This window comes from Taeniopygia guttata, chromosome 18 (genome assembly GCF_048771995.1).
Source record: "Taeniopygia guttata chromosome 18, bTaeGut7.mat, whole genome shotgun sequence".
NCBI lineage: Eukaryota > Metazoa > Chordata > Aves > Passeriformes > Estrildidae > Taeniopygia > Taeniopygia guttata.
The window spans coordinates 2544144-2562108 of NC_133043.1; the positions used below are offsets into that span (position 1 = coordinate 2544144).

Sequence of the window (17965 nt, forward strand, 5' to 3'; positions counted from 1 at the left end):
ATACATTCTGCCATCAAGGCACTTAATTATTAAAAACTGTACCCATCAAGTAAACTGCTTTACACCGTATAGATGAGATAGAGGAACGTTACACATGCAGCAGGCCTAAAGCATGATTTTCCCTTAGTCACTCTACATTACGTGCTTATCTGGAAGTCATGAGGTAAACTTCCTGTAATATTCTGTCATTCTTCTGTTTTTCTAGATCACACAAAACAGCTTTTGCCTTCCAGAAACTCAAATGCTGCACCCAAATGATACCTAAAGTACAATAATTTAGAGAAGATAGAGCATTATCAGTAGTTATATAATTTTCCTTATGTCATCAGAAGAGAATTGTGTGTTCTAGCTCCATGCCAGTTAAAGAATATAGGGGTTTATTTTCACCAGTAACTATTAATGAAAATGAGAATCAGAACTAACAATTTGACTTTTGAAACAAGGCAATTTCCATTTAGCTAATTATAGTTACAGAATACTTCAATTATTAAAAGGATTTAGTTCATTTACTTATATGAATCACCTCTGGATTAAAATTCAATGGTGAAACCCAGATTAAAATTATTTTCTACATCTGGACACACAAAAATTATCGTGCAAGTCCTGGCATGATTTATACTGTCCAGTGGGCCCCTCAGAGCACTCATCAGAATCAGCACATAATAGGCTAATGTCTAAATCCATACACTATTCTGACTGCTGGAATTCTTTATATTAGCCGTTGCCTAACCTATCAACCCCATTATCTTTTCAACCCTTCTTCACCCCTGCCCCCCCTTTCAAATTAGCTGTCATGTTCTCCAGTATGTCTTCAATCAGCCCCTAGTCACATACGTAAATGCTTGTTAGTTCCCTAAATGAGTAATTGGTAACTTGCAGTGATTCAATAGTGCCCTGAACAGACAAACTTTAATGGTGAGTAAAAAAAGATTACAGTCTACACAATGTCAATTCAGGTGAATACACCTAGTCTGCAAGTGAACGGCCTAAATTCAGATAATAGTGGACAGTCAAAAACTGGTTTTACTAGTCTTTAAGATTAGCAGTGTCAGTCTTATTGGCTGTATGTTATCTACTCAAAATAAACCACATGGCCTTTTTCACCTTCACATATTAATGCAATGAATCCTTAAACATGTACAAATGGGTACTATACTGCAGCAAAAATTAACCAATAGCCAGTGCAAACATAATGTGCAAGGAAAAGAAAAAACTTCTAAGTCATTAAAATAGCTTCAGTTCCTGCCTTGGTATTACATGATTTCAGCAAGTAGATTTTAAATTGGAAGCTACTAATCTGTGCAATATAATAGTTCTCAAAAGACAATATTGTATCCTACCTATCCTCTCCTACTTAGAATCCTACCACTGTGTAATTCCACATAGGTTATAGGAATCATGGAATCATTAAGAAAATATTTTTTTTCCAAGATCATTGCATCTAGCTGTTAACCTCCAGGGATGGTGACTACGTCACTTCCATGGACATGCCATTCCAATGCTTGGCAACCTGTTTGGAGAAGAGATTTTTCCTAATATCCAATCTTAAGCTCCCCTGGCACAACTTGAGGCCATTTCCTCTTGTTCTATCACTAGTTACCTAGGAGAAGAGACAGATGTCCACCTTGGTACAATCTCCTTTCAGGTAGTTGTAGAGAGTGGTAAGGTGTCCCCTGAGCCTCCTTTTCTCCAGGCTGAGTCTCTCCAGCTCCCTCAGCTACTGTCCATCAGACTTCCCTAACTCTGCTGCCCTTCTCTGGCCATGTTCCAGCCCCTCAATGTTTGTCTTGTCCTGAGGGGCTGAAAACCAAACACAGGATTTTAGGTGTTGTGTCATTCCCCTGTATGTTGGATTGTGTGCTAAAGCACACTAAAGAATGGAGCATCTACTCATGAATTTCCTAAGCCCCAGGTTGTCGCTATAGGACACGAGAAAGCACAACGCGAGCCACTTGCCACTTTGCAAGGTAAAAAAGGAAGTTTATTTTCTGACTCCAACTTTTATCTTTTCCAAAGGTGACAGTGGATTGAAGAGTGAATGGGCCACCTCTCCAAAGACATTGGACAAACCAGTAGTACATCAAGTTTCTCAACCCCCATGAAGGAATGCAAAACAATATGTTATTTACAGAAACTGTGTGGGGAAGTTTTCCAATAGAATGTAAACTCAGAAGGCTTTAGAAAATCTTAAGAATTAGAGCGACACCAGGTAGCCATAGGAGTGCTACTTTCTGTATTGCATTTGTGAATCCCACAACTTTCATAGATGTTACACAACAATATCAGCACATCAATTTTATAATCCAATTGTTGGATTATAATCTATAAACTCAATCTCAGTTGAGTCACAAGAGATTAATGCAGAAAACTCATTCTATCCGGATGTGAAAGGAGGAGTATGTTATGAAATCATATTTGCAGGGAGTAGTATAATATTTACTCCCTTGGTAAAGGATGAGGAGGGAAGCCTGGGGTTGTCTACAAGAATGCACACTCAAAAATTCTAAGAAGAAAACAATTAAGCAAGGAAGCTCCTAAGAGTAATTCTCATGGGAGGAGACAATGAGGAAACTGTGATCGCTCCTGGGAAAACAGAAACGGCAGCACATAACAAACCTCAACCGCAGAAATCCATTCATAAATTCAAGTCCACTGCTCAGGTCTGGTTCTTCCGGACAGCCGGTGCAGCATTCATGCCGGCAGGCTCCAACCCTGCGTTGCACCCTACGCAAGCAGCGCAAAGCTCGTGCTGATGCCTTGTGAGGCCCCGGGGCTCCGCTCCGCTCCGAGCCGGCGGAGCCGCGCTGCACGCGGTCGGGGACCCCGCGCCGAAGAAGCTGCAGCGGAGGGAGAGTCCCGGCGGTGGCGACAGGACCCGGGGCACGCCCCGCGTGGCAGGGCGGGGCGAGCAGCCACGGACCTGCCGCGCGGGAGCGCTCCCAGCCGGTGGGACCAGACGGGCTCCGGCGGGGCTGCGTGGGCACACGGGGACAGCGGGCTGCGCTCCGGCGCCAGCACGGGCATCTTCACGCTGAAACGCGGGACGTGACTCAGGTACTGGGACGGAGCCGTCGTGCGGGTTGTTGCGGAGTCCTTGCCTGGCCCACGCGGACGAACGCCGTGGGGAGCGCGGTGTGGGGGGTCCGGAGCCGGGTGAGCCGAATCCAGAGCGTCGGGCTGGCCGAGGGCACTTCTCTGCGTGGGATTCATCCGGGCCAGCGGATGAGCCCGAGCGTCACCCAAGCTTTGGCCAGAGCGTGGCGTAGGAATCGCGGGTTCATCCCTTGCCCAGAGGCTGCGCTGGGCGCCGATGGGGACGCGGGCACGACGCCTACTGTTCTCGCACCCCTTGGCACCTTCTCACTAGGATCGGCGGGGCGCCGTCCCGCCGGCTGCGTTTTACCTCGTTCATGGGGCCACGCGGGCGCACCTCTTCGTAGGGAAAGCCGCGTTGCTGTATGGGTCGCTCAAAGTCCTCAGCGCCACCGGCCTGAAAGCGCTGTCCGGGCGCTGAGCGGTGCTGGCCACCGAGCCCAGCCGCCTGCTACGAGAGAGCGCTGCCCCCAGCTTCCCCTCTGGCAGCCGGGTCACGCCTGGGCGTGTAGTGCCGCCGGCCCGAGGGCACGTACGGTGCCACACCGGCGACCCGTGGGACACCCGCGAGCTCGGGCTTTGTTTCCGCCATTCGTGGCCTCACACCGTTATTGGGGGACGAGAGTCTCTCGCCTCCGCGGTCCCTTCGCTTCTGCTCACCTCCTGTTTCGGTGTCGAGCCCCCGGAGGCGAATTTCGAAATTTTTTGTCATAGCGGTGACCGTTCAGGTTCTTCAAAGCGGGCGACGAGCAGTCTGAGCGATTGTTCCCTCATAAGGACATCATCGCAGCCCCGGGCATGAACTCCATTACTCGGCTCAGCGGGCACACGAAGAGCGGTGGGGCGCCTGGGCGCGGCGTCTCGCTGGTCTGGGTGAGCATCGGCTGCGGCGGCGGCCCCAGCGCTGCTCGGGAGCCTCTGGGCTCGGGGCTGCGCGGGCTACGTGCCCGCACCGGAGCGCCGCGCGAGCGGCCGTGGCCGTGACGATGCCGCGACCGCCGCCACTGTCCTCCCTACACCTCCTCCCGCGCGGTGCCGCCACAGCCGCTCTCCATCTCTTGGCAAAGAGCCTTTTTTTGATGCTGCTCGCATCGACCTGGAGGGGTCTGCGGCTTGCCTTCTAAGCAATTCAGTGGAGAGAAGGAAAAAGCACACAAAGGCGAAGTTGAATTTCAGTAATTCAGCTTCCTCACAGGCGCAGACCGTTAGCACTAGTGGAAATGCACTCATCTTGGGCAAACCGTTCAATTTAGGATGTCACAGAGTAAAGTTATGTACGGTTTTGCAGTGTTTATTTCAGAGGAAGCAGTGTGGCAGACGTTTTAAAATGTGAATCAGAATCTATTAGTGCAGTACACCTTTTGTGGCTCAGTTAGAAGTATAACTCAAGGTATATTATATAAATAAAAAGGTGGCATTTAAAATTGTGACTGAAGTGGCAGTTCTCATATCTCAATGTGTGACACCCTGTTATGCAGCTGCACTGTCCAAAGTGATTTTGTAAAATGACACCTCTGAGCCAGATGATCTTTTCTGACTATATTCAGCTACATGTGCTCACCTAGCTTGAGATATAACGCGTGTGCATGGGAGCACTTTATATATTAGAGTAGTTCCATTATGGTCTGCAAAAATAAGCAGAGATGCCCAGCTGGTGACAGGACTAGTCTTTAATTACTAATTATCTATCTCTGTCACTTTTTGGTTTATATTAAACAATATAAGGGCACTTCTTCACTATAAGCAATTGTCAAATATTTATGTTTTTCTAAAGCTTCAACACATTGCAAAGCCATCACAGCTGCAGGGCTGAAATTAATTTTCATGATACGTGAAAATTAATTGTAATTGTTCCTGACTGAGGCTGGGATTTGCCAACTTTTCATGATATAAAATAAAACAAGCAAATAAATAGTCACAGCTTTCCTATAGAGCACTTTACCCAGATAAAAGAATTTAGACTGGTTAGCATTATCTGCTACACACAAAATTGCAGTGTGAACTTACTATAAGTGCAGCCTGCTAATAACTTGTGATGAATATTACTCACTGTGCAGCAGCAGTGAACAGCTAAGATGTTTTGAGGCTTAATGGGGACTGGAGAATGATTAATAGTCACGATTTCATATGGAACATCACTTGCAGCTACAGACAGCACAGAATTATCCTAGGAGTTGTAAGAGTGAGATGAGAGAATGGGGAAAACTGGAAAACCCTTAAGAAAAGCGGCAGATCTGGGAAAATTGTCTCATTTGAAATAGAGGAGGCCAAAATGGGACAGTGGCAATCACTGTGGGGCCTTGCAGGGAGGACAGGAGGTCAGGATAGGCATTGATAAATATGGTAATGATTTTGTAGGAACAGAATTTGCAGCAGCCTTTGGAATGAACATATAATTCAACTGGCTAATATTTAAGCAGATAAGCCACAGGAAATGCACTAGTGGGTTATACCAGTGACCCATCTAAATGGCTTCTATGAGGTACCTGAGTTGTAAGGAAATCTGATTTAAAGATTTATGCATTTGTACTTTAGATAAGCAGGAAGGAGTTAAATCATGCTGAATAGGCACATCTCAGTGATTTCAATACAAAGGGTAGTTGTTCTATATGTAGAGGTCTATCATAAGGGTCTGGAGAATATTAAAATAAAAAACATTTTTTCAGAAATCATTTCCTGAAAAATTTCAGTGGAGTTGGTTAGTCTTAGGAATCCCGACTTAAAATCAAGAATAATATGCATATTTTGCTTAGTCTGCTGAGATTTTAATATCTTTGGGAAAATACAGGTGTATAACTCCTATAAACACAGCATTGAGCAGCCTATGCTTTTCAAGGTATTCATACCCCCAACACACTATGAAGAGAGAATCATTATTTTCCTTGTTTCACAGACAAGAAAAACAGAGGTCGTCTACATTATTCAGCTTATACCATCTTCCTTGTTTTGTAGTTATACATTTCTCATCTGGGTGTGGCTCCAGACTGAAGTCTAAGCTGAACTGGGTTCCCTGCTTGGAAGCTTATGTTCTGTTTTTGATAACCGTCTTTTATTTGTATCATGGAAATTCAAGATTGTGTAGATTTCAGCCATAGTTAGAAGAAATTAATTATTCTTGAGAACATGACATTCTCAAGCCATATAGGTCAGTGTATATGCTCATAAATGTCCTTCCTACCCATATTGCTGACCATGAAGTACAGGTATATTGCCAATAAGAGTAGTGGCTAAACACAAATAATAGATTCTTGCCATTTCTAGCTGCTCCTTTTTATAATACAAGTGTTCACTTTTTATATACATCATCCCAGAAACCACACCATCACACCACCCACAATGCTACCTAATATTTCCTCCTAACTGAGTCTATATTAGTTTCCATGACAACAAGAAGATAATATCAGGAAGATGAAGCCCCAGATGCTACCTTCATTTTGCACATTACCAAAGCAAGAACCCATTCATGATAGAAGGAAGCTTGAATAAATACTGACAATACTATCATGTCTGTTGTGGAGATAGGAAACTGAGCTACGGCGAGTTAAATGTAATCCTTTGCCTCTAAATAGGGCTGAGCTAGCAAAAGCAGAAAGCAAAACAAGCTGTTGCAATAGTTAGGCAGTAGCCTCCTATCTTAGCAGTCTGATGGCATCCCAGCACTGTAGTGAAATCCTAAGTAAAGATTTTGCCAGTGCAGATCAGCCACAAGCCTGCCTTTTCTGAAGGTGGTACCCCTTGTTTATACATTCTGCAAAGGAACCTCCACACTACTTCCTTATTATTTCTTATTCCCCTCTTAAAGAGGTGAATAAAGTCTCAGCCTAGTAAGGCACACCACAACAGGATGAAGTGCATTCTTGCTGTGTTTATGAATACAGGGTTCATTTAGTTATTTTGATGCGTTAACATGAACAACCAATGGACAAAACCAGATGAATAACATTGATTGTAGAATCATAGAGTGGTTTGGGTTAGAAGCCTTAAAGTTAATCTCGTTCCAACCTACTGCCAATGGGCAGGAACACCTTCCATTAGGCCACATTGCTCCAAACCCTGTCCAACCTGGCCTGGAACTCTTCCAGGGATGAGACAGCCACAGCTTCTCTGGGCCCTTTGCCAGTGTCTCATCACTCTCACACTAAAGAATTTCTTCCTAATACCTAATGTAAACCTACTGTCAGTTTGAAGCCATTCCCCCTTGTTCTATCACTGCATGCCCTTGTAACAAGCCCCTCTCCAGCCTTCTAGTAGCCACTTCAGGCACTGGAAAGGTGCAAAAAAGCTTCCCCAGAGCATCCTCTTTTGCATGCTGAATCATCCGGATTCTCTCAGCCTTTCCCTTTAAGACAGTTGTTTTTGAGGCATGTGTGTGAACCACTCTTGAAAGGATGGCACTTGAAGATCTGGTGTGCCGGTTTATGGTGATTTTTAGCCGAATGTGGTAGTAGATATGATGTAAAGAAGAGTAAATGGATATTACTGTGTGTTTCCCTGTAGACTTATTTTTATGAAATGCTGGAAAGTATGCCAGGTTCCCTCACATCAGCAAAATATAAAACCGTTTTAGAGACTGCGCCTCATGGCAAAGATGGTATGTTTTGTAAGGCAGGTGCTACAGAATGTGTCTCTTACAGGCTGACTTGCTCTGCTGAGCATGGAAGAGCTCAAGAACGGCCGGGAAGGAGGATAAGGAGGATGTTTCCCTGCCCTGTGGGCGCACCGCGGTTGCGGGGGCGCGGCCGCGGCTCCGCCCGGGCCGCGCGCGCAGCTGGCGGCGGCACCGCCCCCGCCCGGGAGTCACGTCCCGCACGTCTCCGTGCGGCGGCCCCGGCCCGGGCACCGCGCGGGGTCACGCGGGGCCGCGGCGGCTCCTGCAGCCCCGGCTCCAAGGGCGGAACGGGAGCCGCGGCTTCCCCGAGCTGCGCCCAGCCGAGCTGGCTTCTCTCCCCGCGAAAATCTTGGCCGGTTCTCTTCTGGAAGGAAAAGCGTGCTGCCAAATAGTCCTTAACGCTGTTTCTTCTCAAAGCCACTCGCCGCTTCATATGGCATGGGTGTAGTTTGCTATCGGGGTTCAGCCCTGTAGGTCTGCAGAGGCTGGCCTTTACAGCAGTAAAGGAGACTGTCCCAGTCTGTTCGCAGAGGTGAATGCTGTAAGGCACTGAATGTCCCATAAGCAGTCTGGAGAGATTGCCAGTTGCTGTTTTTCAACAAAGCATGCGCATGTATTATTACTAACTCTGTGTTGCTATTAGACGGGTAATGGAAACGAACGAAAACAGCCCAATCCTTCCCCCAACATTTTAAACTTTCACTGAAAATGAAATGTTTGGACAACTTGAAATTAGTGTGAGTGACAATACCCCATGAAGTGTTTCAATTTTATATTCTTGTTATTTATACATTTGAGCCAAGATTCATCAAATACTGCTTTTTCTTACTGATCATGTAATAACAACAGTGGGAAGTATTTGCTTCAGGCAGGCAGTTGTACTGAGCATTGCTTCAGTTACTAACTCCCAGCATCCACAAAAACGGCTCTGGGGATTTTCATTGCAGTTTAGCATTTGAGCTTGATGTGTGAAAAATGATAGCTCATCATCATCATCTCAAAGGGATCTTTCTATCTGTTCAAGATTACAGTGTATCATGGCTGTACAGCTGTCCTCAGTGGGGAATAAAAAATCTGGGTGATTAGTTCACCATTTCACAGAGCACTTGTGATGCACCAGGTCTCCTAAGTGAATAGGCCAGGAGCTTCATGTAAAACAAGGTCTTACATAAAAAATCCTGCAGGCTTTAATGCAATAATTATTACATATTTTTGAAAGCCAGATACACTCCTGAAATGCTGCTATGGCTTCTGGTTTTTTAATGAAGCAGTGATTTGGATCAAATCCAGCTCTGACTTTTAGAGCTGTGCAGGGACATTAATTTAAAATTCAGCTGTGTGCATCTCATTTTCACGTATTTTTGCAAGCTTTGTAAAAACTAAACTCAAACAAGAAATAGTTAAAATTGCACTGCATTTTCAAGACTTTTTTAAAGTAGTTCCATGCCTTAGTTTAAATGGTAGTGCAATTTTAGAGATACTAATTGCTTTTTGTTTCTTAGGGAACACACAAGCTTCTTCATCATGGGAGCTGTAGTAGCTGATGACGGTCCGTCAGGTGTTAAAGCCCCTGATGGAGGCTGGGGCTGGGCTGTCCTTTTTGGCTGTTTTATCATCACAGGATTCTCCTATGCCTTTCCTAAGGCAGTTAGTGTCTTCTTTAAAGAACTTATCCGGGAATTTGGCATTGGATATAGTGACACTGCATGGATTTCCTCCATTCTGTTGGCCATGCTTTATGGAACAGGTGAGTAGTTATCTGGTTTTGAAACAGTATTGAGTCATACAATTAATTTTGTAAATCTTACAGCCATTTACAGTCTGTATTATGACTGCATATCATTACTTGTGTGCAAATAAGGCATTCCAAGGAATAATTACTATTAATCACATAAATCAAAAGATTTTTTAAGCCTATCCAGTTTATTTAAAATTACGTCTTTGTAAGTCAGTAGTTGCTAAAGTTGATGAAAAAGAAAAATCACAAGGCACTCTGAAGACAAAAAAGATTTAAGTATTTGACTACAGAGGAAAGGACATTTTTCCTGATTGGCCTAACTTTATGGACAAAATACAAAATTAGTCAGAACCACTGAGGTTGGAAAAACCTTAGACCTTTAAGATCATTGTGTAACCTTGAATGTTACACTTTGAACTCTACCAAGGAAATACAAAGTGTCAAAAATCAGTTGCAAAAGTTGGCTTATTTTAGCAACCGTAACTTGCTTTTCTTGCCTAGGTCCACTTTGTAGCGTGTGCGTCAATCGCTTCGGTTGTCGCCCTGTCATGCTGGTGGGTGGCCTTTTTGCCTCAATGGGGATGGTGATAGCTTCCTTCTGCACAAGCATCGTCCAAATCTATTTAACTGCAGGTGTGATTACCGGTAAGTACTATGCTGAAAATGAGTTCACTTAGGTCTTACCTTTAGGCTGAAGTTTTGTTTAAGTGAAAAATACCTGAAGCATAAGGATCATCCAGCTGGGCTTTTATAAAGATGGCAGAAAAATGTGGAATTAAAAGGCCATTAATTTTTGTTATAAATGTTTAATAGCGTGACATGTAATCATAAAGTAAAAGAATACTACGGGGGTAGATTACTTTGTGTTATCTTAGGTTTCTTTTGTCCATTTGGAATAAAACTGTTTTCTCTTAAGTCATGAATCAGGAAAACTGCAATTAGAGTATCTTTAACAATGATATTGTAGGCCAGTATTAATTTTTATGTACCCTCTACCACAGGTTTGGGTTTGGCACTAAACTTCCAGCCTTCACTCATCATGTTAAACCGTTACTTTGACAAACGCCGGCCCTTAGCCAATGGGCTATCTGCTGCTGGGAGCCCAGTGTTTCTGTGTGCTCTCTCACCGCTGGGGCAGATACTACAGCACGAGTATGGCTGGAGAGGAGGATTCCTTATCCTGGGTGGGATGCTGCTCAACTGCTGTGTATGTGGAGCACTAATGAGACCTTTGGAGCCACCCAAAAAGGCTGAAGCTACCAAAGAGCCAGCTGAGAAGAAAGTGAAGAAAAAACTTCTGGATTTCAGTGTGTTTAAAGACAGTGGTTTTGTCATCTATACGCTTGCAGCATCTATTATGGTGCTTGGTCTCTTTGTTCCTCCAGTGTTTGTTGTGAGTTATGCCAAGGATTTAGGGTATCAAGACACCAAAGCAGCTTTTCTTCTGACTATTCTGGGATTCATTGATATCTTTGCTCGCCCAATCTGTGGAATGGTAGCTGGTCATAAATGGGTTAGACCACGCTGTGTCTACCTCTTCAGTTTTGCTATGATTTTTAATGGCTTTACAGATCTCATGGGTTCTATGTCTGTTGATTATCGTGGGCTGGTGGTCTTTTGCATTTTCTTTGGCATTTCTTATGGAATGGTAGGTGCTCTTCAGTTTGAAGTTCTCATGGCTATTGTTGGTACACAGAAGTTTTCCAGTGCTATCGGTTTAGTGCTCCTGGCAGAAGCTGTGGCTGTCCTGATTGGTCCACCATCAGCAGGCAAGTATGACATTTAGCTCAGAATTTAAAATTGTGTGCATTGCATTAATTTACAAAAACATAAGGGAGCTGAGAAAAAGATGTGAGTCACTTGAGAGACGCAGATTGTGCTAGTATTGCACATGTTTCAAAAGCTTTCTGCAGCTATACTCTGAAATACTCCAAGAAGGAATGGATCAAACCTTTTTCTTCTTGGCTCTATTTCAGGATTGCTTAAATTGCCATGTGGAGATGCTGCTATTTCTCCTCTGAAACTCTGCACTGAATTTCTTATTGGTAGATAGCTGACTGGGATTCAGAATATGAAACCTGTCAATTTTCTTTGGGAAATAGGGAAGTATTAGGATACATTCTCTATATCCATGGTAGATTTGGAGGAGGAAAGAAAATATCTCAAGGAAGAAAAAAAATCTTACAAGGAAGACTATAAAACTGGATTGATTTAAGGAAGGTAGAGTTCTTCTATAGCACGTCTTACAACCCAGGAATAAGGGGACACGACAAAATAGCAAAATTCATTAATTTGAAGTCAAAATACAAATTACTAATCAAAGAACATACATTTTACAGACCCTGAACTGAAACACACTTTCCCTCCCAAAACCCACCAGGTCACTGCCATAGGATGTTTACTGTTTATATCAGACACTAAAAACATCAGGTATTTTTGACAAAACCCCCTTAATGGGAAAACCAGTATTATGCACTACTTCCTCCGATCTTCAGGTTTGGAGTGGCACTTCCTTGATATCCTCCCACCTGTTCTTTCACATCCACTGAGTCCTGTGGATCCTAAATTTACCTTTACCAGTGTCAGAATCAGTCAGTTACTTCAGACTGACTACTAAGATTTGCATTTTAAGCAGACAGTGCACTACCCGTGTAGAAAGGTAAATGAGATTGGGAGCAAAAGGATAACAATGATCAGACATGATACAGATAACATAGATCCCATCCAGGGATGCACACATTTTTATCTGAAATACAAAGCATGTGTTTGATCTCTTGCATCTGAAGGTGAGGCTGGTTTTATTTCAGATGAACTGCATGCCTCTGTGTGTGCAGCAGAGTATGTGTTTTGGTATGTCATGTAGTGTCGGTGACTGTTAAGCTGAACTGAAATAATTGAGAAGTATTTTGCTACAAACTTGTTTAAATCCTATTTCAAAAAACTTGGTTAGGTAGTCATGGTGATTCTAGACAGGAAAGTCAAAATGTTTCAAAAAATCAGAAAAATATTCACTGCAAGATAGTAACTTTTGTTAACTATTTGGAATGTTGCCTTTTTCAGGAAAACTCCTGGATGCAACAGGGAGGTACATGTTTGTTTTCATTACTGCTGGAATTGAAGTTACCACCTCAGCCCTTGTATTGGCCTTGGGAAATTTCTTCTGCATTAAGAAAAAATCAGAAGAACCACATACAAAAGAAGAAGCAGCAGAAAGAGAGGAATTAAACAAATCTGAAAACAAAACTCCTGAAGATGCCAAAGTGGACTCTATTGAAGTGGAGCAGTTTCTGAAAGATGAGCCTGAAAAAAATGGTGAAGTTGTAACTAACCCAGAAACATGTGTGTGAGCATGACAAGGAACTGAAAAGTGTTTAGAAAAGAAAGATTTTCAATGCTATTTATTTTATAAACAAAAATAGTTTAGGGCTGGGCCATCTGCTTTAGTAATTGGGGGCTAGTCAGCTTACCAGATCTCTTTGGAAGCTGATTAGCTAGACAACATCTTAATGGGAAAATAGCTTTATTGGTAAAAGGTGGAACATTGTGGTTATACATTTTATGTAAACTAAAAAGCTTTTACGAACACAAGTAGGCTCTTGTTATGCATCACCAGAAACTGCTCACTTGGAAGATACAGGAAAAGCATATTTTCAGAAAAGTGGAATGATATTTATGTTTTCAGATAATATTGACGAAATCACTGTGTTGTGTGGCTAAATATAATTTCCCTATGTTCTCTGTGAAGGGAAAGGAATTTGAGATGGGTAATAATCTCAGGAATTTAAAGGTCTCCATTAGGTTTTTGAATTACTTACCTTTTTAGATTTTTTTAGATTAATTGGCTCAGCCCTAATTTAATTTTGAAAATATCTGTAACTTTGATTTATGTAAATGCATTTCAGCCTAAACCTGTAACCTGTGGAATTATCATCTGGAAATCCTGTTTTTGGAAAGGCACATTACAGACAGTGTCCTCAGCAGATCACACAAGTGGTATTCCAAGGTAGTACTCAAAAAAGGAAACAAAATTAGCCCACAATTCCATACATTGTTTTCAGTAAAATTTCCCTAGAGCATTGAAAAATATTGCAAGTAACATAGAGATTAGTAGAATATTCTGAAAAAGTGTCCATTTTGCATATAAAAGAAATGACGGTGCAAGTTTCCAGATGACTTACAGAGTGGATAGACTTAGGAAAGAGACTGAACTGCTTTGAAACATGTTAGTCATCCATAAAATGCAATGTTAGCATCATGGAAAGGTTTTAACATGTTTATTTTTGAGGTTTCTTTCTTCCCCATTTATCCACTTCCCTACCTCCTGGCTTAATCTATGGATGTTCAAAGTGCCATTCTTGCTGTTTGAGGAAACATGATAGAACTGGTCATCATTTTTATGATGGCATGGTACTGAATAGAAAAGGAAGGCAAAAGGAAGGCATTGTATTTTTTTCCCCACCCAAAACCACTCAAGAAATGTAATTTTTTTTTACTATAAAATCATGCTACTGCATCCCACCTCTCAAATCTGCTTATAAAAAGATGTCTAGGTTTTGTAACTGCAGTAACAATCTTCAAAACCGACTAATGTAACATATTCCATTTTCTTAGTAGTAGCAAAGGAATATTGGCTTTTAGGTGCCAAAATTGTTCCACTTAATAACTGAAAATTGAAAGACCCTAATCCCTTAAAACTCAGTATCCACTTTAAATTTTTAACAGAAACAAAGTGCCAAAACCACAAACCATTCTCTAATGAACGATCTCAGATAACAGCTTCCATTTTGGAAGTTTCTTCAAAATGGTTTTGCATTTTTAGGACAACCTTGCACAGAAATCGGAAAGTTAGAATCATAACTTTTAAAAGAAATGGATGCTGCATAAAATAAACTGGTTTTATATCCTATGTAGTGCATTATTTTAAAGTCTTATTAGTTTAATGGCAGCAATTGTAGTGAATGAGACTTCCCAATTATAACAGCTTAATTCCTGAACTTAGCTTCAGTTTGCTAAAGACTAAATTGGTACTTGAAACATAACACTGACAGCTCCAGAAGGCTAGAGAAAAACAGAATCCACAGAGTAATTTTGTGTATCCTTGGAGGCTGCTTCAGATGACACATGAAGGCCTGATACAGCTTTCAGATTGGAATTCCCTGTTGTTTCAAAAAGCAGAAACTGTAAACCTTTCCAAAGATGAATTCAGATTCTCAGATAGCCATTTTTGTTTTACTGTGTGCTTTGATCACTGAATTTCTTTGCTAGATAATGCCATGCAGTTATCACAGAACTAAATGGTTATTTCTTTGACCTCAGGTTTTGGCACAAGTTTAAGTTTCTGTCCATTCTGCAAATTGTCTAGACTGCTTTATATGTGACAGAATGTCCTTTGTGCTTATCATACTGACTTTCCAGACCATGTTTCATTTTCCATACCTAATACTTTTATGGTTAAGCTGGAAAAGTTTTATGTTGTAATTTTATGTGATTTGAGACAGAAAAGGAAGTTAGGAAGACAAGGAGACACAGCTCAACAAGAAACCATAAATAATCTCATAAGTAAAACCAGTGTTCAAAGAAAGGCCTCATTTGCCTATACAAGTTATTTTCTTCAACTCAAAGATCAATCACTCTGACTGGGACTACCAATGCTCTTGTGCTGTTTTCAGCACAGACCTACCAATGGCTTGCAGTATTTATGACAGCAGGAGATGCTCACTTAATGAGAGTGGTCAAATCAAAGGACTCCTTTATTGACTGTGAGGAAAAAAAAGACTTAGAATTTAATTCACTAAGCAGTTTTAAAAAACGTATTAGCAGTGTAAAATCTTTTATCATTTTAATTAATTGTAAGAAGCATCAATACAAAGGTGAGAAACTTCTCATGTAGCACTCTCAGCAACATCCAAAGTGGCAGGCTTGAGGGTACTTCAGAGTTCTAGAGCCAGTTAAACTCCTTGCTCCCATTCTGTCCCACTCAAGGGTAACACCCAAGTGTGTGCTAGCCCTCCAGTCCTCTTTCTGTTCAGCTGCCTTTATCTTCTTGGAAAGAGATTTGTTATACTGATGGGAAGGAAACCTCCATGCCAGATTCCTAGGCTGGACAGCTGCTGGCCACTAGACTGTGCTGAAGCAAGTACCCAACTGCTCCTATTGACATGGCTGCAAAAGGTTATTGATCTCCTCTTTTATAGACCTCTCTCCTCCCGCCCCAATGTGTTAAAAAGTCAAAACCAACCAAAACTAAACCCCACAAGCACTAGTCCTTAGGTTCCCAGCACTGTCCAGGCAGACTCCTTTTTTAACTTAACTCTGCTTATTGTAAATATTTAAATGGATTGATAAATATTTTTTAAAAGTATTTTGTATATTTAAAAGCAAGGAATTATTTTAAAATTCCTCCAGCTACTTTGGTACTTTATTTCTTTAATCTCAATACCACTGAGATGCCCTTAAAAGCAGTCTGTGAGATGTGCTCATCCATATATTTTGAGGATGTATACGGTCAAAGCCATAAAGCATTGCTAAAGAGACATTGATTGCTCAGGGTCATGGGCAGAACAGTTTCATGCAATATCTACCCAGATGAACCTTTTTTCAACCTTCACCTGATTAAAATTTTGAGATTTGAAAAAAGGGAAAAGGAAAAGGAAGGGAATGTAGGTAATTATGCAACTAAATTTCCAAGCATCCCAAGATTGTAGTTTACTCCTGCATCATACAGGATACACCTTGTATCCTGTTTTTTTGAAGAAGCAAATGTATTTTCTTTTGCTTCTATTGAAGCAAATGTAATTTCTTTAGACACACAGTTCGTTAATATATCTAAGAAGTCCAGAAAGTAAACAATCAAAAAACCAACACAGTTTTTAAAGATTATTTCTCTGAAAGTAGTGAATAGTCTTTTACTATTACTGCAGGCTAGCAAAATTTTTAAAGCATTTTGATCTTCACACATTCTATAAATTGTGTACTATAGGATTTATGGTTAAAGTATTGTATGATTGATTATGTAAAGGATCTGAGGAAAATAAGGGCCTGATGCAAGATGAAATGTGTATAAATGCCAGTAATACACAGAGAACATATAAAAAAGAAATCATGTGTTTGCACATACATATTTACATATGTATATATATATATATATATATATATATATATATATATATATATATGCAAAATACCCACAGGAGTAGATTACAGTTTTCCCATTTATTAGACAATGAGCAGAGTTAAAATTTTCTTCCTTCTATACAAAGATTAGTTTGCTTTTTTGAAAATTCTAAATTAAATATTTTGTAGTCATTTGAAGCCTAGAAGACCTCAGCAGAACTAGAAGTCTTAAAGTGATGCAGCTATTTGTTTCAAGCTAAGCCAGTTCCCTAAAGTTAAGACTTGAGATGGATGGTATGAAGGTATGGTGTAAAGGACTGGAGAGATCTCATGCTAATATTAAATTCCATCTACACAAACATGTATTTGACAATGTAGAATCATTCTTTAAAAATAAATGAGAACATTCCCCTAATCAAGCAACCAAACTTCAAAACGAAAAAGCAAAATTCACATATACACCTTTGGTACGTCCCAAATAAAATTTTAGTTTGGTAGACAAACCATAATCATAAACAATCAATGTTTATCAATCATAAAGAGAAGAATTTCAGAATGCAAAATCCCTACATGTTATAATGGTAAGTATTGACTTGTGTATGTGTGTCTGTATCTCTTTGCCACATTCGTCTTTAGGATTATGGGAATACACTTCAATTTTGTGCGAGATGACATTTTGTTTCTTGTTAATGCACTTTAATGTAATGTGCATATTTATACTTAGTAATTTTTAAATGCTTTTCTAGTAAACTGTTGCAAATGTAGTGAATAAATATCTGATTGTCAAAAACTGTGGGTTTGAGAAAATAAGCTCAGAAAAATTTAACATCCCAATATGGACATTGGGTTTCATTTCCACATGTCTATTAAACAACTACACAGAGCCAAGAGTGTTTATAGAGAAGGGCTGACAGTTGACAGGCAGCCAGAATTTAATGTGGGCAAGGGGACTGTTTTGCCATCACTCACAGTTTGGCCAATTCCAGAATGGATATTGCTTCTGTTGTAAATGATCCTGATGACTATTTTAAAGCATCATCTAATTTAAAATAACAGCAATTAATTCGGTGCTGTGCTGTGTAAGAAATATTAATGTTCTCCTCTGAATAGTGCTCTGGGTTTTGTTTACAGGTAAAGTTTTACGAACTGTCATGACTTTTAAAGCCCAAAATATTTTTAATACTGACATGCTGGCAAGCTGTCTTTACTGTCAAGTGATGCTCTTTAGAACTTGAAAGCTCCTAAGAAAACACAGTGCAGGCATACAGTTATGTTGTGGGTTTTTGGCTACTATGGTACCTCAGCTAGGATTGGCTCCTCAAGGTATAATCTCAAGGCTACAGCCAACTAATCAAAATTACAAGCTCTTCAGTGAAGACATATCTTTTGGGATCTGAAGATACCGACTTGTA

The 17965-nt window shown here is 41.0% G+C and overlaps 1 protein-coding gene across 1 annotated transcript; it reads left to right on the top strand.

Moving 5' to 3' along the window:
* Nucleotides 1–2915: 2915 nt before the first annotated feature.
* SLC16A3 (solute carrier family 16 member 3) lies at nucleotides 2916–17343 on the top strand. The gene is made up of 5 exons (XM_002197431.7): nucleotides 2916–3054; nucleotides 9205–9449; nucleotides 9942–10085; nucleotides 10442–11209; nucleotides 12501–17343. The coding sequence occupies exons 2-5, from the start codon at nucleotides 9227–9229 to the stop codon at nucleotides 12785–12787; spliced, it is 1422 nt and encodes a 473-aa protein (XP_002197467.1). The 5' UTR covers nucleotides 2916–3054; nucleotides 9205–9226; the 3' UTR covers nucleotides 12788–17343.
* Nucleotides 17344–17965: the final 622 nt, after the last annotated feature.

Coding starts and splice junctions, on each gene's coding strand:
- SLC16A3 (XM_002197431.7), top strand. CDS start 9,227: ATGGGAGCTGTAGTAGCTGATGACGGTCCGTCAGGTGTTAAAGCCCCT. Junction 9,450..9,941: donor GGCCATGCTTTATGGAACAG/GTGAGTAGTTAT, acceptor TTTCTTGCCTAG/GTCCACTTTGTAGCGTGTGC. Junction 11,210..12,500: donor GATTGGTCCACCATCAGCAG/GCAAGTATGACA, acceptor TGCCTTTTTCAG/GAAAACTCCTGGATGCAACA.